The 20,926-nt window shown below is 44.5% G+C and overlaps 1 protein-coding gene across 5 annotated transcripts in view; it reads left to right on the plus strand.

Moving 5' to 3' along the window:
• znf516 (zinc finger protein 516) overlaps positions 1-20,926 on the plus strand; it is a 150,951-nt gene that overhangs the window by 54,935 nt on the left and 75,090 nt on the right. For 4 of the 5 annotated variants that reach the window (XM_080193913.1, XM_080193909.1, XM_080193912.1 and 1 more), the window contains exons 2-3: positions 11,940-12,026; positions 15,552-17,614. In XM_080193913.1, the coding sequence (XP_080050039.1) occupies positions 15,688-17,614 (1,927 nt within the window). In that variant the 5' untranslated portion in view covers positions 11,940-12,026; positions 15,552-15,687. The remainder of the gene's footprint in view (positions 1-11,939; positions 12,027-15,551; positions 17,615-20,926) is intronic. The other variant, XM_080193911.1, reaches the window with a different exon arrangement.

Raw genomic sequence — 20,926 nt, forward strand, 5'->3', positions numbered from 1 at the left:
CACACAGATATGGGGAGAACGTACAGACTCCGCAAAGACAGTTGCTGGAATTTTACCACCTTGCCTGCCCGAGGCTAGAAAGATCCCACCCAAAGCCAATGGAAAATGATGTTCTGTGAGCCTGCAACGGGCGAAGCGGTATAACTACGGCCAGTGACCCAAGCTGGACATCAATTCTGGGTTGCTGGCGCTGTGAGGCAGCAGTGGCAACCACTGCCATCATGCCACCCATTGGTTGATTATTGGTAATAAAAATATAGAAAAGTAGATTGAATTATTGTTGAGTTACTAAAGACAGAAAGTATTCCAAGAAATCTGTTTATGATAAACGATTGCTTAGCTCAATATTACATAGACAGTTACATAAATCCAGTTTACAATAGGCTGGAACGCTACAACTTCAACTCCTTTCAAGGAGATCTGCTCAGCTATTTCCCTGAGGGCACCAACACAGAGCAGACCGATACTGAAATGATTTCCCCCTCAGGGATCTGCGTGTTCAGTGGGTTGTACCCCTGCCAGCGTCCAAAGGTTGTGGCTTCAGCCTCCACTCCAGAGGCTAGAGTACAAAATTTAAGCTGAAATTCCTAGTGCTGCACTGCTGGCGAACGTGTTTTGAGACAAAGTGTTGTTTTCCCTTGTGGCTGGATGTAGGAGATCCCATGGCAATAATGCAAAGAAGTGTAGGGGAGTTCTCCTCCTCCCACCCTCCCCACCCACCCCATTCCCAATCCCTGTGCTAATATTCAGTAAAATGAATCATTGATGTTGGTGGAAAGCGGCTGCGAGCAAAATGTTGGTGTTGCTTCCCACATTTAACCTGTGACTGTCTTCACACTGGATGCAGCATAGCCCTGGAGCTAAATATTGTCAATCAAGATCAGTTAACAATAAACCTGTACCGGGTGCTTTTTCCTGATTCAGATTAGTAGATAGTTGAGGAGAAACTTCTTCTCCCAAGGGGTTGTGAATCTGTGGAATTCCCTACCCATGAAGCAGTTGAGGCTACCTCATTGAGTGTTTTTAAGACAAGGATAGATACATTTTTGAACAGTAAAGGAATTAAGAGTTATGGTGAGCGGATGGGTAAGTGGGGCTGAGTCCACGAAAAGATCAGCCGCCATCTTACTGAATGGCAGAGCAGGCTCAAGGGCCAGATGGCCTACTCCTGCTCCTAGTTCTTAAATTTGTAGGATCATAGAACCAATAACAATCCCACCCAGCCCTATTCCCTCAACACCACATATCTACTCTATTGATCTCATTGACACTAAGGGGCAATTTATCATGGCCAATCCACCTAACCTGCATATCTTTAGACTGCGGGAGGAAACCAGAGCACCCGGAGGAAACCCATGCAGACGCAGGGAGAATATGCAAACTCCACACAGACAGTGACGCAAGGCTGGAATCGAACCCGTGTCCTTGGAGTTGTGAGGCAGCAGTGCTAACTCACTATGCCATCGTGTCTGTAATTGTAATGCAATTCTTTGTGTTATTTCAGAACTAGTGTGTGGAAAGTCTGCAAAAAGAAAGATTAAAAAGACCAGCATGATTCATTTTGTTTTAGGAATATATGTTTATGCACATATAGAAATTTCCATTTGTTTGGTTTTTGAACATCATAGAATAGAATCCCTCCAGTGCAAAAGGAGGCCATTCAAACATCGAATCAGCACTAACCACAATCCCACCCAGACCCTATTCCCATAACCCCACACATCTACCCTTTTAATCGCCCTGACACTAAGGGTCAATTTAGCCTGGCCAATCAATCTAACCCACACATCTTTGGACTGTGGATGGAAACCGGAGCACCCAGAGGAAGCCCATGCAGACACGGGGGACAACATGCAAACTCCACACAGACAGTGACCCAAAGCTGGAATTGAACCCAGGTCCCTGGAGCTATGAGGCAGCAGCGCTAGCTACCATGCCGCCCCATGTAAATTACATGCAAATTAAAAAACCAAGACTTCCTGCACTATCTGTCAAATGACTAAAATTTCCAATCACTTGGAATTATTTTTGACAGAGATCATTCTTTTTGCCTAATTGCAACATTCTACAAGGCACACTGGTGGTTGACCCATTCCACCTTTAACTTTTAAAATATGTTTAGCAGCTGAATTAGACTGAGGTAAAAATAAGACTTTGTTTAGTTGTGGCATATTTTTGATTAATTTCACTTTTTGATTTTTCTTTCAAATTGTCTTTTGTTGACTAACATTGTTAAGACTGATTGGATCAGTCGTCATGGGGAAATATTCCTGTCTGTTCACTTTCTTAGTTCCATGTACACGGTGACACAATGGTTAGCACTGCTGCCTCAAAGCGCCAGGGACCTGGGTTTATTCCAGCCTCGGATCAATCTCTGTGTGGAGTTTGCACATTCTCCTTGTGCCTGCGTGGGTTTCCTCTGGGTGCTCTGATTTCCTCCCACAGTCTGAAAGATGTGCTGGTTAGGTTGATTGGCCATGCTAAATTGCCCCTTAGGTTAGGGGGAATTGGTGAGGTAAATATGTGGGGTTACAGGGATAGGGATTGGGTGGGTAGACTCAATGGGCTGAATGGCCTCCTTCTGCACTGTAGGGATTCTATGGTTCTATGAAGGTCAAATCTTGTAGCTTTTTTTTTCCTTCTTTTCCTGTGATCCTCATAATTAGCAATTGCGAAGATAGCACTTACCCTAGCGAGCATCACTTGGAGAGGTAAACCTTGATAGCACGTTTAGATTTATCTCCTTGATAAATTCAGAATATTTTGCAGAGCAAAGTTTTAAAAGTAGAAGATCAAAACTCTTGGCAGAAGTGCCGTGTGCAATTCTAGTTGAAGGATGTGATTGCACTGGAGAGGGTGCAGAGGAGATACACCAGGACACTGGGCTGGAGCGTTTCAGCTACGAAGAGAGGCTGGTTAGGCTGGGGTTGTTTTCCTCAGAGTAGAGAAGGCTGAGGGGGGACATGATTTGAGGTGTACAAAATTATGAGGGACATAGATAGGCTTGATAAGAAGAAACGTCTCCCCTTAGTAGAGGTGTCAATAACTAGGGGCAGAGATTGGGATATGGGGCAGAAGATTTATAGGGGATTCAAAAAAAACTTTCACCAGAAGGCGGTGGGAATCTGAAACTCGCTGCCTGAAAGGGTGGTAGAGGTGAGAACCTTCACAACATTTTGTTAAATTCATTCATGGGACATGAGCATTGCTGGCTTGGCCAGCATTTATTGCCCATCCCTAGTCGCCCAAGGGCAGTTGAAAGTCAACCACATTGCTGTGACTCTGGAGTCACGTTTATGCCATACCAGGTGAGAAATCAGATTTCCTTCCCTAAAGGACATTGGTGAACCAGATGGGTTTTCCGAAAATGGTGTCATTGTCATCAGTAGATTCTTAATTCCAGATATTTCCACGGTGCGATTCGAACCCAGGTCCCCAGAACATCAGCTGAGTTTCTGGATTATTAGTCTAGCAATAATACCACGAGGCCATCGACTCCTCAGGGTGATTTAAGAAGCATTTAGATGAGCACTTGAAATACCATAGCGTACAGAGCTACAGATTAAGTGCCAGAAAATGGGATTAGACTAACTAGATGGGCCATCATGATTGTTGGACTAACACGATGGGCCAAAGGGCATTTTGCCATCTTGTAAATGACTCTATGAATATTTACTAAAAATATATAACGTGTTTCAAAGCTTCTGGAATTATTTCACCAAATTGAGTGCAAATGATCTTTAAGTCATTGATCCCCTGTTTCTTGTGTTTGGTTGTTAAGGTCCTGATTGGTAGCAGTTCCTTTTGTGTATTTTTTGATATGGGCTCAGGGGCGGGTGGGATTGGGGAGGAGAGGGTGGGGTTGAGGAAATAACGTTGTTTGTTCATAATAGTTTATTGATTTTTTCACTGAGTGGCAAAGCCCTCAGGTTTCATCGTCAGTTGTATTCTACGCCTTGATATAGTGACTGCATTTCAGACCATCAATCAGACATTAGCCCTTCTGAAAATGAGCTTTCGGTCAGGATGATGGCAGATTTTTGGCTGTGGGATTTGATTGTCTCATTAGTTTGTAACATTTGGAAGAGCAAAACCATAGAATCCCAACAGCACAGAAGGGGGCCATTCATCCCATTGAGGCTGTACCGGCAACAATCCCACCTTATTCCCATAACCCCATATATTTATCTTGCTAATCTCCCCACCCCGAAACTAGAGTCAATTTAGCATGGCCAATCAATCTAACCCACAAATCTTTGGACTGTGAGAGGAAACCAGAGCACTTGGAGGAAACCCACACAGACACGGGGAGAATGTGCAAACTCCACACAGACAGCAACCCAAGTCAGGAATTGAACCTGGGTCCCTGGCCCTGTGAGGCAGTTGTGCCAACCACTGTGCTGCCCTATTGTAGGGCTCAATTCAAATTGCATTTGTTGGCGGTGAAATAGATTTTAATTGGAGTTTATAATTTGAGTGCTGAGGCAGCCATAAAATTCAACTTAAAAAAAGTTTTAGTGTCACAAGTGGGCTTACATTAACACTACAATGAAGTTACTCGTGATATCAAATAAACCTGTTGGACTTTAACCTTGTGTTGGGAGACTTCTTACTGTGTCCATAGATGCTGTCAGACCTGTTGAGATTTTCCAGCATTTTCTAGTTGTGTTTCAGATTCCAGCATTCGCAGTAATCTTCTTTTGTCTCCGGCCTTTATAATGTCCATATTTACAAAGGGATTCTTGATAAAAGACAGTCCATTGTTCTCACTCTGGCTGCAGTTTTGACATGATGAATGTCTCACCCTCAGAGAAGTCGCACCTTTGGAAAGAAGTCTGTTTTAAGTCAGAAAAAGACCTAACTTTATCACTCCAACTCTAGAGAATGCCAGGATTTCCCGAGTTTATAGTTTTATCTGCTGTTTAAAGTACGGTATATTGTTTCTACATTCAGGGAAAACATATTAGGTTTGGATTATCCTGACTTGGGAATAATGATTCACCTCACATATAGCAGTGTTTTATCTTTACTTTTTCTTGCACAAACAAATTCTTGGACACCGCAGACTCACGCAATATCTATTGTTTAAATGTTTATATGTTCTGAATAGTATATTGAATGGTGATTTTCCCATGTTTATCTGAAATCCTTGAGATAGAGACGGCACGGTGGCACAGTGGTCAGCACTGCTGCCTCACAGCGCCAGGGATCCGGGTTTGATTCCTGGCTTGGGTCACTGTCTGTGCGGAGTCTGCACATTCTCCCTGTGTCTGTGTGAGTTTCCTCTGGGCGCTCTGGTTTCCTCCGCACTCCAAAGACATGTGGCTGGGTGGATTGGCCATGTTAAATTGCAGCTTAGTGTCAGGGGGACTAGATAGGGTAAATACATGGGGTTATAGGGATAGGGTCTGGGTGGGATTGTGGTCAGTGTAGACTCAATGGGCCGAATGGTCTCCTTCTGCACTTTCGGGATCTACAATAGAGACACGTGACTAGTTTGTGGTTGAGACTAAGGGTTGTTATGCTAGCAATAGGCAGAAATCTTCCTCAAAGCTATGGTTATGTTGTTAATCCAGCAACCCTGCGCTGGCTGACCTACATTGGTTTCTCCTGGTCTATAACCTCAGTTGCCTCCATGCCAAAACTGAATTAACCACCATAGATATACACCATCCATGTTTTGGGGATGACCACAGTGCCGTTGCCTGTTTTGCAAATGGCTTACAAGCTGCCCTTGAACTCTGATTCTACATACCAAAAAGCCCTGCCCGTCCTTGAATGTTGAATATCATTTGCTCAGCTAAACATTCCACCTCTTGTATTTGTTGAAGTAGATTCTCTGGAATGTGTTGGGCATTTCCCGTACATAGAAACATCGAAAATAGATGCAGAAGGTAGCCATTTGGCCCTTCAAACCTGCACCACCGTTCAATATGAACATGGCTGATCAGTATCCCACTCCCACTTTCTCCCCATACCCCTTGACCCCTTTAGCCACAAGGGCCATGTCCAGCTCCCTCTTGGACACATCTAACAAACTGGCCCCAACAGCTTTCTGTGGTAGAGAATTCCAAAAGTTCCCAATTCTGAGTGAAAAACCTCTTCTTCATCTGAATCCTGAGTGGCTTCCTCGTTATTCTTCGACCATGTCCCCTAGTTTTGGACTTGCCCAACATTGGGAATATTCTTCCCATATCTAGCCTGTCCAGTCCCATCAGGATTTCTATATTTCTAGGAGATCCCCTCTCATTCTTCTAAATTTTTTATTCATTTGTGACACATGGGTATCACTGGCTGTCCAATATTTATTGCTCATCACTGGTTGCCCTAGGAGGGTAATAGTTGAGAGTCAACCTCATTGCCGTGGCTCCAGAGCCACATATATGCCGGACCGGGAAAGAGCAGCAGATTTTCTTCCCCAAATCAGATGGGTTTTTCGAACAATCAACAGTGGTTTCATGGTTGTCAGTCAATTCTTAATTCCAGATTTTTTTATTATTGAATTCAAATTCCACCGTGGCTGGATTAGAACCCGGGCCTCCAGAACATTCGCTGAGTTTCTGGATTAATAGTCTAATGATAATACCATAAGGCCACTGCCTCCTCAGTGAGTACAAGTCCAGTCAATCCAGTCTTTCTTCATATGTCAGTCCTACCATTTGGGAATCAGACTTGGTAGCCCTCCGAGATCCCCACGATCCTCCAATTCTGGCGTCTTGCACATCCACGATTTTTTTGCTGAATTATTAATGGCCATACCTTGAGCTGCCTGCAGTTCCCAAGTTTTCTCCTGTATTTTATTTCTTTCCTCCTTAAAATACATCACCTTGACCGAGTTTTGGGTCACCAGTCTCAATTCCTGCTAAAATGGCTCAACATCAAATCTATGTGAAATATATAGAAGTCCTCAAAACCCTACAGCGCAGAAGGAGGCCATTCAGCCCATCAAGACTGCATCGACCACAATCCCACCAGGTCCTATCCCTGTAATCCCATGTATTTATCCCACTAATCCCTCTAATCTACACATCACAGGATACAAAGGGACAATTTTATCATTGCCAATGCACCTAACCCACACATCTTTGGAGTGTGGGAGGAAACCGGAGCACCTGGAGGAAACCCATGCAGGCATGGGGAGAACGTGCAGACTCCACTCAGATAGTGACCCAAGCCAGGAATTGAACCCAGGTCCCTGTGAGGCAGCAGTGCTAACCACTGTGTCACCGTGCCATCCAGTACACTTGTAAAGTGTCCTGGGATGTTTTATTATGTTCAGTGTGCTATATAAATGCATGTTGTTGCTGTTGCTCAGGATGTTTCGGATGAACTAAGCTTTTATTTTGGGAATAGTGAACAAGCTTGCACATGGTCCTATTTTAAAAAGTGGTGAGTTTTCTGATTATGCAGCAAATATTTATCCCTCTGTTAACATCACTATGTACAGCTACTCTTGTTGTTATCCTATTGTGGGAGCTTGCCATGCGTAAATTGGTATCAATGTTTCTACAGTACAGCGATGACTACTCTTCAAAAATTCTTTGTTGGCTGTAAAATGCTTTGCAACACTTGATGTTATAAATATTCCACCATAGGTGGCTGTGCCTTCAGCTGAGGCCCCATGCTCTGGAATTCCCTCCCCCACAACTCAGTAGCTACATGGATGTCTTGAGTTCCCAGCCAAGAATGCCTAATGAGGAGGCCCTGTCTTCTCAACCTAGCCCCTTGCCCTGAGGTGTGGTGATCCTCAGGTTAAATCACCACCAGTCAACTTTCCCCACTCATAGGGGAGCTCTTTCTCCCTTAGACTAACAGCATGCTAGAAATATTTTAATGCACTGGATTTCTTGGATAGGGTGAGGGAGATGGAGTGGAAACCGAGGGGGTCCACTCGCTTCATCTATGGTCATCTAGAACTTTGGCCACTTTACCTGTACTTACACCTCATGGACTGAAGTTGATGAATCCGGAAAATTAGGGGTGGGCCACAGATGCTGGCACAGCCAACAACACCCACTCCCCGTGAAAGAATAAGTTAAATAATACCAGGGCTGAGAGATCATACATATTCGACAGAAAGAAAGAACAAAGAAAAGTATAGCACAGGAACAGGCCCTTTGGCCCTTCAAGCCTACGCCAATCATGATGCTTACCTAAACTAAAACACTTACGGAGTCTGTATCCTTCCATTCCCATTCTATTCATGTATTCATCTCGTTGCTCCTTAAGTGCCATTTTCGTACCTGCTCTCACCACCTCTTTAAAGAGTTTACATTTCTCTTGCTGCATTTACTTCCATCCAGCCAAGTCAACATGCTTTACAACCAATTAAATGCTTTTCAAGTATTGTCACAGTTGAAATTTAGAAAACATGGTAGCCAATTTGTGCACAGCAAGATCCCACAAGCAGCAGTGAGGTAACAGCCAGATAATCTGTTGTCAATTATGATGTCAATTGATGGATAAATATTGGCTAGGCCACGGGGTGAGGGGCGGGGGGGTGGGGAGGATGTGGTGGGGTAAGGGAAGGATGTGGTGGGATGGGGGGAGGATGTGGTTGGACATCCCTTGGCCTTCTTGAAAATAGTTTTGTGGGATCTTTTGTTTCCGCTTGAAAGAGCACACGGAACCTCATTTAATGCACTGTCTAACTAACGGCCACTGCTGAGAGTGCAGCATTCCCCCAGCACTGCACAGGAATATACCTCCACACGTTGTGTCAAAGTTAAAGGCAAAATACTGTGGATACTGGAATCCGAAATAAAAACAGACAATGCTGGAGAAACTCAGCAAGTCTGACAGCATGTGACCAAAGGTCATCCAATCTCGAAACGTTCGCTGTATTCTCCCTGTACAGATGCTGACAGATCTGCTGAGAGTTTTCAGCATGTTCTGTTTCTGTTGCGCTGAAGAGTTGGGAGTGAGACATGAACCTGTGATCTTCAGGCCCAGAGACAAGCCTACTGAACTATTTTGCATGGACAAAATGTTAAATACAACATTTCAGAGTGTGACTCTTTTCACTCTTGAGCCTCCCTGAGTTATTTTGCGGATCTGTTATGTTGAGGTCTGAAATTAAACCTACATGCTTAAGCCTGTGTTGATTTTCAAATGAATGGTTTGTTACATCCTTTAGGAAGTTATTTGCTGATGATTTTAAGGCCAAGGATCTATCATGAAATCTCGATTATTGCTGACCAGGAAGTGGGTCTTGGGGCACTTAATCCACCAAAGAAGATATAGGGCTGGAATTTTCAAGCCACAAGTGAGAATGGAGGTGAATTGGCCATGCTAAGCTGCCCTTTAGTGTCCCAGGTTAAGGATATTAGTGGGGTGAAAGCATAGAATTGTAGGGAGAGAGTCTGGGTGGGATGCCCTGTCAGAGGATTGGTGTAGACTTGATGGGCCAAATGGCTTCCTTCTGCACTACAAGTGTTTTATGAAATCTATGAATTTGACACTCAGCCAAATCTCCGTTGTAAGAGGAATTTTCTGAGGTGTCCCACTGGAGTGTCTTGCACTTGATTGATCTCACACATCCTATACATAGACTATGAAAGGCAGCATGTAGTTAAAAAATGAAAATAAGTTTTATTTGCTAATGCATGCATAGGAGAGAGACAAGCTAATGGCTACCATCTATCATTTATTTCTGCCTTAACATTACAAAAATAGAATTGATATACAGTCCTGAGTGCTTCAATATCCTGCCCAGCCTGTCAGCCAAACTGGAAGGTCCAAATACAATATTACACATTATTATTTTAGCCAATAACATTCCACCTGTCAATAGGATTAGGAGATCATTAGCTCATTGCACCTAAAGATTCCTACTACATTCCCTAGGAAACCTAACCCACATACATCTGGTATATCCAAGGCCACAGCTAACATCTGCAAATTTTAATTGGCAAAAGGAGTCATTCTTTTGCCTGAACCCGGTCTCTCTTATCAGCTGGAGAGACTGCACCAGCCTTGCTACCCAGGAGTGAATAGACTCCCATACATTCCAAACCTCTAAACTTGCTGCTGCGCATCCTAAGCTGAAAAGAAAAGCTGCCTTTCTATACTCCAGTGTATTGTTGTAGGCTGCAAAGGGATACTGATTGAATGCAGAGCTGGGCCGAAAAGTGGCAGATGGACTTTAACACTGGTAAGTGCAAGGTGATTCATTTTGGTAGGACAAATTTGAATGCAGATTGCAGGATCAATGGCAGGGTTCTGAGGAATATGGAGGAACAGAGAGATCTCAGGATTCATATCCACAGATCTCTGAAGGTTGCCGCTCAAGTGGATAGAGCTGTGAAGAAGGCCTATAGTATGTTAGCGTTTATTAACAGGTGGTTTGAGTTTAAGAGCTGTGGGGTTATGCTGCAACTGTACAGGACCATGGTGAGACCACATTTGGAATGTTGTGTGCAGTTCTGGTCACTTCACTATAAGAAGGATGTAGAAACATTGGAGAGAGTGCAGAGGAGATTTACCAGGATGCTGCATGGTTTGGAGGGTAGGGTTAATGAGGAAAGGTTGAGGGTGCTAGGGCTTTTCTCTTTAGCGTGGAGGAGGATGAGAAGTGACTTAGAGGTTTATAAGATGATGGAGGGGGATAGATAGAGTGGATGGTTAGAGATTGTTTCCACAGGTGAATATAGCTGTTACTAGGGGCATAACTATAAGGTTCATGGTGGGAGATATAGGAGGGATGTCCGAGGTAGGTTCTTTACTCGGAGAGTGGTTGGGGTGTGGAATGCACTGCCTGCTGTGATAGCGGAGTCGGACACTTTAGGAACTTTCAAGCGGTTATTGGATGGACACATGGAGCACACCAGAATGATTGGGAGTGAGATAGCTTGATTCTTGGTTTTGAACAAAGCTCGGCACAACATCGAGGGCCGAAGGGCCTGTACTGTGCAATGTTCTATGTTCTATTAAAAGAATTTGGTCTGTCTACCAATATTTGTATTTGCCATCATGCTGAGCAGCTAGATCACCCATTGGCCAAGGTTTACAAAACACATTAAGAATACAGTTTAATTTCATAATACTTGGTTAAATTGTGGTTATACAATTTATAATACCTTTGTATATTTAGTTCCAGGCACATAGTGAATTCCCATTATCTATAAGGCACTTTTTAATTACCTTAACCTACTCTACTTATTATAGTAAATCTAAAATGAAGGCCTTTATACTAGGAATTCTGTGCCACCCTCCATCATCTGTTCACTGTAGGGGGATCAGAAAATCCCACTGGTGTAAGTGGCCAGAAAATTCCAGCCATATTGTTTTCTGGATACAAGAAAGTACTTCAGCCCAAGTAATTTTCAGCTAGAAAGGCTTTACCTTACCTGTCAAAGTTGGAGAACGTAATCAAACAGGTTGGTGTTTCTGGGAGCAAAGCTGATCCAGTCAAAAGGAACAAGTTGAGCTCCACTGGTCGATTATTTCATGAAATTGAAGCTATGACCCCTTTGCCATCCAACTCAACATTAGTCTTGAGAATTTGTTCCAGCGTCTCTTGCAGTTAAGTTTAAGTATTAGTGTCACAAGAAGGCTTACAATAACACTGCAATGAAGTTACTGTGAAAATCCCCTAGTTGCCACACTCTGGCACTCATCAGGATCATGTTGCATATTTCAGTGACATAAATAAACAGGACTAACCACTGTGCCATCGTACTGCCCGGTTTTGAGGTGGGTGGGAGGCAAGGAAAAGTCAAAAGGGGACACTATAAAGAACTTATTGAACAATTTCAAGCCGTGACGAGGAAAGGTTGACATATATTTTCTCAGTTGCTATTTATTTCCGTGTGGATGGTATTGAGTTGAGTACAAGACGGTACATGAGAACAGGTTATGTAAACTGCACTAACGCTGCCAGCTTTGTTTTATGCTTTTCTGTTTGTCTGAACTCATCAGGATCATGTTGTATATTTCAGTGACGTAAATAAAAAGGACTGCATTTCCATGTGGAATCAATTAGCAGTGACATGATTGGCTTCTATTTTACTCTGGAAGATCTCCAGGTTAGTTATTTATGTCGTAATCTTGTGATCATGTAGTTTTCGCTTATCATACCAGTTTTCAACTGGAATTGTTTTAGGTAAACATGACCTGTGCAGATGATGCAATATTCCAGTGTTCCATCTAGGAATTTGTAATTTAAAAAAAATAAATTAACTTCAACTGTTCTAAAGAGAAAATAATGACCTGATGCTAAACCGCTTGCAAGGTACTGCTCTGGTATCATGGGAAGGGTTTTATATTATTATTGATCACAAGGAGAAAAAAAGCAAGCTCTGCATTTGTAATATGCTTATTGAAGCAGCACTTCCATATGTACTGCAGTTCCTGAGAGGGGGTTGTATAGATGTTGTGAGGTGGACTGGCCATGCCAAATTGCTCTCTTAATGTTCCACAATGTGTGGGTTAAGAGGATTGGCCATGCTAAATTGCCTCCTAGTGTCCCACAGTGTGTAGGTTAGGCAGATTGACCATGCTAAATTCACAGAATTGCCCCTTAATGTCCAAAGATGTGCAGCTTAGGTGGATTGGCCTGCTAAATTGTCCCTTAGTGTCCCATGTTATGTAGGCTAAGTGGATTGGCCATGCTAAGTTGTCCCTTAGTGTCCAAAGATGCACAGTCAAGTGGATTGACCATGCTAAGTTGTCCTTTAGTATCCAAAGACGTGCAGGTTTGGTGGATTGGCCATGCTAAGTTGCCCCTTAACGTCCCACAATGTGCCGGTTAAGTGGATTAGCCATGGTAAATGTGCAGGATTACAGATATGGGGTGGAGGGGAGGGACTGGGTGGAATGTTCTTTTGGAGATTCTGCGGACCATTCCTGTGCCACCCCCACAGGCATACACGTCCTGAGCCTAACACTTCCATCTCTGGAGTATAACTGGATGGGCTGTTAAATAGGAATGTGATTCAAACACACCTAGTTAAATGAACTATCAGACAGAGACTCAGAACTTCTCAAACCACCTTACTACCATTGAAATATTTTTTGAAGGGTAATCTGTGTCATTAATGGAAAAATACTCAGCCCATGTCTCAATGTTGTTCATTCAGATGCCCTTTCTTCATAGAATCATAGAATCGTTAAAGCCCTACAGTGCAGAAGGAGCCATTCAATCCATCAAGACTGCACTGAGAATAACCCCACTCAGGCCCTATATATCCCTGTAGGCCCTGTATTTACCCTGCTGGTCTCTCTGACACTAAGAGGCAATTTATCATAGCCAATCAACCTAACCAACACATAGTTGGACTGTGAGAGGAAACCAGAGCACATGGAAGGAACCCATGTAGACACAGGGAGAACGTGCAAACTCTGCACAGACAGCCATCGGAGGCTGAAATTGAACCGTGTACCTGGCACTGTGAGGAACAGTGATAACCACTGGGCCACCGTGCCACCTTTCTCTTCTGTTTTTACCCTCAGTTTCTCCTTCAGACATTGCCAGGACAAAACTGTCAGGATTTTGTTTCCAATGTCTGCAACTGGCTATGTTTCTCTCCCTAACTCCTTGAACAGCCCTTTTAGTTCTGTAACCTCTTGGTCTCACCCTGCACTTACTTGTCTGTCTATCTGTAGAACAGTGGGTGGATATGTTAAAAAAAAGCCATGTCCCCAATTCAGGTTTCCTCAGCTGGTCAGATATTGAACAATATTCTCTACCCGTAGAAACCACCATCCATGGATTGTAGCTCAACTTGAATAATGTAGGTGGTGACCCCAGATAGATATTGTCAAATTTTGCTGGAGTAACTTTGGAGGTCAAAGAGGTTTCATTAAGATTTATCTTCTTACCTTTTCACATATTACAATCAATTTCTCAGAGACAGCTCAGGAAGTTGGAGGGAATCCAGTGATGATGCAAGTTGTGTTGAGTTGCTGAATAAGGCTGTCAGTTGAGTTTTTTCCTGGAGGCAGCACTGAGTGACTCCCATCTCCAATCGACCAGCCCCCATATTCCCATCTGGAATAACTCCTCAGAGGCTGGTGTCCCTTCACCAGATTCCCTTTATTTATAAACCTATCTGCACTCTTAAGAATGCTTCAGGTACAAAGTCAGGATCCGCAGTGTCAGTCACCCGACACACCTCATTATATATACACAGGTGAGACTCCCTGATTGGACAGACAATCATTACCAAACTTTTTAGTCAAACAAGTGAACTAAATCAAATTAACAAAGGGACAGATGAAAAGGGGCAGCTGCCAAAAGGAGGGGAACCCATCTGAAACAAAATACAAACTGGAAAGGAAACTTAAAACATCAAATTAAAATGCAATTAACGGGATCAGTAATGCACCCCAGTCTCTGCGGCGTCCAGGGGTCATGGAAGGCATTAACGGTGCCTTTGGACACCGCATGCTCTCCAGCGATACCTAGCCATGAATATAGCAGCGGTAGACGGGCAGTTAGGTTGGACGACTTCCTCGATCGCCCGCTGCCTGGACCTGTAGATGGAATGACTTGCCAAGCCCAGGAGCAGAGAGCCCATACTTCAAGAGGCCCACCCACCTCATGGGCCTCGTTGAGATCATTACACCACGACTGGTTCCCTCCTATACCCATCTCTACGGTATCAATAGGAAATTGAACAGGATCTTTATTATCTGATTGATGCTCAGTAGCAGCAGTGTGTACCATCTACATATGCATTGCAGCAATTCACCAAAAATCCTTAAACAGCACCAATTAATGTAAGGTGTGGTGCGCTTGACCAGAATTTGCCTCATTTACCTCACGTTAATTCTGAATATTAGAGCATATGACAGGTATTGTAGATTGTTTTGCTTTTCTGACTTTGTATATTAAGGACTGTTCTGTTTGTTTAAAACCATGGAATCCAGTAGCTTTATTCTCTCAGGTACATATCTGGGATTTCAAACCTTGTCAACTGAGCGGTTAGAGGTCCCAAGCTGGATTGTAATAGCTTGGAACATAATGTTGAGGCCTACACATTATTGAAGTAATTCATTTGCCAGAATTCTCCAGTACGTGCGCCCTTCTACTGTTGCAGTGAGAATGGAGAATGTGGCGCTCAGCCAAATCTCCATTCACAGCAGCGGGACTGGCTAATCCCAGCTGCGGGTGAGGCTGGAGAATTCTGGCCATTATGTGTACAAAACTCTGGGAGTCACAGTGGCACGGTGGTTAGCACTGCTGCCTCACAGCGCCAGGGACCCGGGTTCAATTCCTGGCTTGGGTCACTGCTTGAGTGGAGTCTGCATGTTCTCCCCGTGGCTTTCTTCCGGGTGCTCCGGTTTCCTCCCACAGTCCAAAGATGTGCAGATTAGGTTGATTGGCTGTGCTAAATTGACTTTAGTGTCAGGAGGATTAGCAGGTTAAATATGTGGGTTTACGGGGATAGGGCCTGGATGGGATTGTGGTCGGTACAGACTCGATGGGCTGAATGGCCTCCTTCTGCACTGTAGGGATTCTATGATTCTAAGAATTTTGGGGAAATGGCACCTCATTATGTCGAGAGATGCTGACTTAATTCTGTTTGTTTTGTTCTCTTCCATTACAGGCTCTGGCTGCTCCTCTAACCGGCAGGTACAACGAGTGAATCCAGCCGCCAAAAGACTCTTTGGCCAACTTTGACAGCTGAGCACCTGTATGAAGATGGCGTTTGAAGGGGTTAAGCGGCGTTGGTGATAGAGCCCATGGGTTCACAGAAACAGACAGTGGAGGAAGAGCCCCGCCTGGTCGCTATGACTATGCCACCTAGCAAGCGTTTGAGGAACAAGCCAGTGGTGAAAGATCGAAAAGACACAGCGTTGCTGGAAGATAAGAAGTCGGAAACTCCGAACACGCCACCACACGCTGCCCATTGTGGTGGAGATGACGGAGACGAGAAGAAGGCTGAAAAATTCACCTGCCACATTTGCGAGAAGAGCTTCACCTTTTTCAGCGTGCTGTCGGTGCACATGCGGACGCACACCGGCGAAAAGCCCTATAAATGCCCCTACTGCGACCACAGGGCCTCTCAGAAGGGGAATCTCAAAATACACATCCGGACCCACAAAATGGGGGACCTGAGCGAGGGGCACGACAGGCAGCTGGGGGAGCGGCAACTCAAAGAGCCCAACGCCGCGGAGAGTAAGTCTACCAGCTCTGCCGTGCGGACCTCGCCCTGGGGTACGGCACAGGATGGATCGACAAAGGCGGAGGACGGGAAGATCGTCCTCAGGAGGCTTAAGAAAGAGAAGGAGGTCCTGCTGAATGCCAGTGATAATGCCTTGACCTTCCAATGCACGTGCTGTAAAGGAAGGTTCAAAAAGCAGAACCAATTGGATCAGCACATCCAACTCCAGCACAAGTCGTACAAGTGCAGGCTGTGCGAGTACGTCACGCTTAGGGATGACAAATTGCTGAGCCACATAGAAAAAATTCATATCACTGTGGAGGTGCCAAGGAACAAGGGCCAGAGTCACAAGGTTGAAGAGCCCGCCAGCGAGTTCACATGCGGGACGTGCCATCAGACCTTCCACCAGTCCTGGTTCCTGAAGGCCCACATGAAGAAGCATAACGGCTCCTTCCAGTATGGCTGCCATGTCTGCGGGCGCCGCTTCAAGGAACGCTGGTTCCTCAAGAACCACATGAAGGTGCACGGCACGAGGAACCGGAACAGGAGCAAAGTCAGCAAGAGTGACTCCGAGGGCCTAGCAACCATTAATGACGTGGTGCAGGAGGATGCAATGGGCCTTGCCTTTTCGGAGTACAGGATTTGCATGAAATGTGGCTACCTCTTCCCGAGCAGAGACAGCTTACAGGAGCATGAGAAACTGCACCTCAGAACATCTGAGGAGAACTCTGAAGAACAAGCAAGGATTGTGAGGAAGGTGATGGTTAGTGATGCCTCTGAAAGCTTCACAAAGGACAGTTTCCTCAGGTGCCTGAATTTGAGGCCTTCTGTGACGCTGGACACTTTGACAAGTCGCTTGTTTGCCAAGGGCATTGCTGAACTAGACCCTGTGAGCAGCTACCAGGCTTGGCATTTAGCCACCAAGGGAAAGGTGGCAGAACTCACTGAATATGCCAGGAACAGTGGGTTAGACATAGACCTTCCTGACACTGATATCACACATGAGAAGGATAAAGGACAATGCATTCTCTTAGATGCTGAGAAACGCAAACGAGAACAAGACACCCACAACAGCAATTGTCCAAAGAGACGCAACAGGACGAGCAGTGCACCAGAGAAAGACAGTCAGTTGGCCAACTCTGGAGACAGCGGCACCGACTTCAGTCCTGCAGCGCACCACAGCAAGAGATCATCACGGAGTAAAAGCACGGAGTGTTTGGAATGTGGGAAGGCATTCCGGACCTATCATCAGGTGGTGCTGCATTCCCGGGTTCACAGGAAGAAGCGAGGGAGTGGACGTGAGGCCGCACGGGCGTGTCAGGAGGCGAGGCCTGGTTCCACAAGTGAAGTGGACTCTACTTCGACTAGTAGGCCCAGCACCCCGAGCTCAGCTTCAGCCCCAGAGGATGCACTGGCCCCAGGGCTGGTGGAGGCAGACACTAACGGCTGGGAAGAGGGAACACAGGTGCCGTTGGTTAATGATGCACTGACAGAATCAGAAAGAGGTAAGCAGGTATCGTTGGGGAAGTATGTATGGGTGACATTGAAGCATATGTGCAGGTTCCTTTGAAAGGGTTTGCACAGGTATCATTGTGAGAAGGCACACTAACACTACAGCCATGTTCTGGCCAGACTTCTTGTCTGAAATCCAAGAACATTCTGAAACAAAGGTTTTTCTGGTTTGTGGATGATTGGTTCATGTTTTGCACCAGAGCTGTCATCAGGATCTCTTCCCCACAACTCAACTCAACATCTCTCCTTGTCTATCCTATCTATCTCCTAATGCAAATTTTCAAACTTAACTTAGTTTCTTTTAAAGCTGCTTCGTCATGGCTTTGTTGCAAATATATGTATTTATCACCTTTACCCCTTTCATCCCTCAACCCTCCCAGACGAGTTGGCTCTATTAACCTTTCTCCGACTCAATTAAATCCAGTACATACACAGCCTTCTTTACAACGGAACACAATAATCCCCAAAAATATTTTTAAAAATAACATCCATTCCCATGACAGAAAGTGTTTCAGCTTGTGGAGAAGAGCTGAACTATAGGCTATCAAGATGTGATAGTCACCAAAAAAGTCCAGTAGGGAGTTCGGCAAACATCTTTACCCAGAGGGTGGGGAGAATTTGAAACTCACCACAAAAAGGGAGTGGTTGAGGTGAATAGTATAGATATATTTACAGGGAAGCTGGATAAACTCATGAGGAGAAAGGAGTGCAGGGTTTTTTTATTCATTCACAGAACACGGGCATCACTGGCTGGCCAGAATTTATTGCCCATCCTTAGTTGTCCTTGAAGAGCAGTTGAGAGTCAACCACATTGCTGTGGTTCTGGAGTCACATGTAGGCCAGACTAGGGTCAGGATAGCAGATTTCCTTCCCTAAAGGACATTAGTGAACCAGATCGGTTTTTTCGCCGATGGTTTCACTGTCATCAGTAGATTCTTAATTCCAGATATTTTTTATTGAATTCAAATTCCACCATCTGCCGTGGCAGGATTCGAACTTGGGTCCCCGAAACATTAGCTGAGTTTTTGGATTGTTAGCTTAGCGATAATGCCACTAAGCTATCGCCTTCCCTATGTTTATGCTGATGGCGTGAGAGGAGGAAGAATGAAAGAAGCATAAACCACAACTTGAATGACCTGGTTCTAGCCTATACATTCTATGTATCTCTTTCTCTACACCTTAGTTACGACTGTAACACCACATTCTGCACTCTCTCCTTTCCTTCCTCCTAATGACTCTATGAATGGTATGCTTTGTCTGTATGGCCTGCAAGAAACAATACTTTTCACTGTATCCCAATACATGTACAATAATAAATCAAATCGAATGTAAAAAATACAGAAGAACAGAACATGCTGGAAAATCTCAGCAGGCCTGACAGCGTCTGTGGGGAAAGAATAGAGCGAATGTTTCGAGTCCAGATGATCCTTCTTCAGAGCTAAGGGCAAAGAGAATCAGCAGAGATTCATACTATTGGGGTGGGGAGGGTATGGAATGGGACAAAGGGAATGTGAATGAGGATATAGAAGGCTGAGAAGGTGCTAAGAGTGTTTGTTTAGTGATCAGAAAGCGAGAATGGCAGAACAGAGGTACAGATTGTCACAGGATTGCCTGAGGAACATGGCAATTGCACTGAAGGGGGTGTGGGGGAGGATGCTGGGGGGATGCAGAGAGTGTGGAAAGAAAGAGAGCTGGAGAAGTGGAAAACTAGAAGTGAAAAAGAAGGGTGATCAAATGGATGAATGAAATGGAATAAAATAAATGGAAATGGGGTGAAGAAGGAGGGAAGAGTTCATCCTCTGAAGTTGTTGAACTCAATGCAAGGCTGTAAAGTGGAAGATGAGGTGTTGTTTCTCCAGTTTGCGTTGGGGTTCACTAGAACATTGCAGAAGGTCAAGGACTGACGTGTGACAGGAGATTAGGGTGGCGTGTTGAAATGCAAGCAACAGGAGGGACTGGGTCCTACTTGCGGATGGGCTGTCACTGTCAAAACACCTTGTTCCCCCTCTCATTCTTCTGTCAATGATCTTCAGTCCATGCCTACTGCTTACCCATCTTCCTGCCTCCCTATCGAAACCCTTCATTCTCAAACACATTCATGGCCACAGCAATTTACAGCAGTTGAACAGCGCTTTGCCATGGCAATGGTGACAAGTTGGGCATCATTTGGAAAATATTATCACTTCTTTTTCTAATTTTCTTCACTGTGACATGACACATGGTGACAGATTCCAGCGTGTCGATATATGAGAAGCAAACACATCGTATTTTGTTAATTAGAGGATTGGTGGAAGTTGCAGGCACTAATGTGTGATTAACAACCCAAATTACGAAAGCAAGTGTTAAAATCCAGTCGCCTGCAACACATCTTCCATCAGTTATCACTTGCTGTTAATTAACTTTTGGGGCTAGTCCATGTTTTCTATGGCAATGCAATCGAACCTTTAAATTGAAACCTGTTTTTAACATAAATTATTGCCTTAATTACATTCACTCACTACAATAATCAACCTGGTTTAATGCAGGCCAAAGCATTCTGCAGAAGGAGACACAGTGTAATATGTCAGTCTGTTCTCTGTCCCCAATCACACCAGGGTAAAAGATTGCAGGATATCAATGACCACAAAGTTAACTCCATTGCTAAACCTCAGTACCAGCCTAATAATGTGTATTAATCCAGCTTCAATATTAATCCAGCATAACTAAATATATAAAATGCTGTGAGTTATTGAACGCGGAAAGGGGGTGGTTCCCACTACAGCAATTGGAGGGTGGCACGATAGCACAGTGGTTAGCACTGCTACCTCACAGTGCGAGGGACTCAGGTTCAATTCCTGGTTTGGGTCATTGTCTGTGCGGAGTCTGCATGTTCTCCCCATGTTTGCCTGCGTTTCCTCCAGGTGCTCTGGTTTCCTCCCACAGTCCGAAAGATGTGCTGGTTAGGTGCATTATCCATGCTAAATTCTCCCTCAGTGTACCCGAACAGGTGCCGGAGTGTGGTGACTAGGGGATTTTCACACTAACTTCATTGCAGTCTTAATTGTGGTACTGATAAATTAAAACTTTGGTATCGAGTTCCCCACTCAGATCACTCTCGAAGCTGTGTTCTAAATTCTCCACCAGATTTATTGGTGACCATCATATAGTTGGGGCCCCAAGTTCTATTCACTGTTGAAATATCACATGTATATCAAGAGAAAGGATACAAGAGAAAGGAGCACCTGCAGGTTCAAACATTCATGATTACTAAAATCTCATAGTTCAGGTGTCATTCCAACAAATGTCTTTTGCATCCTCTGTGTCTT

Source organism: Carcharhinus amblyrhynchos, chromosome 8 (assembly GCF_965287045.1).
Source record: "Carcharhinus amblyrhynchos chromosome 8, sCarAmb.v2.hapA, whole genome shotgun sequence".
In the NCBI taxonomy this organism is placed as follows: Eukaryota; Metazoa; Chordata; class Chondrichthyes; order Carcharhiniformes; family Carcharhinidae; genus Carcharhinus; species Carcharhinus amblyrhynchos.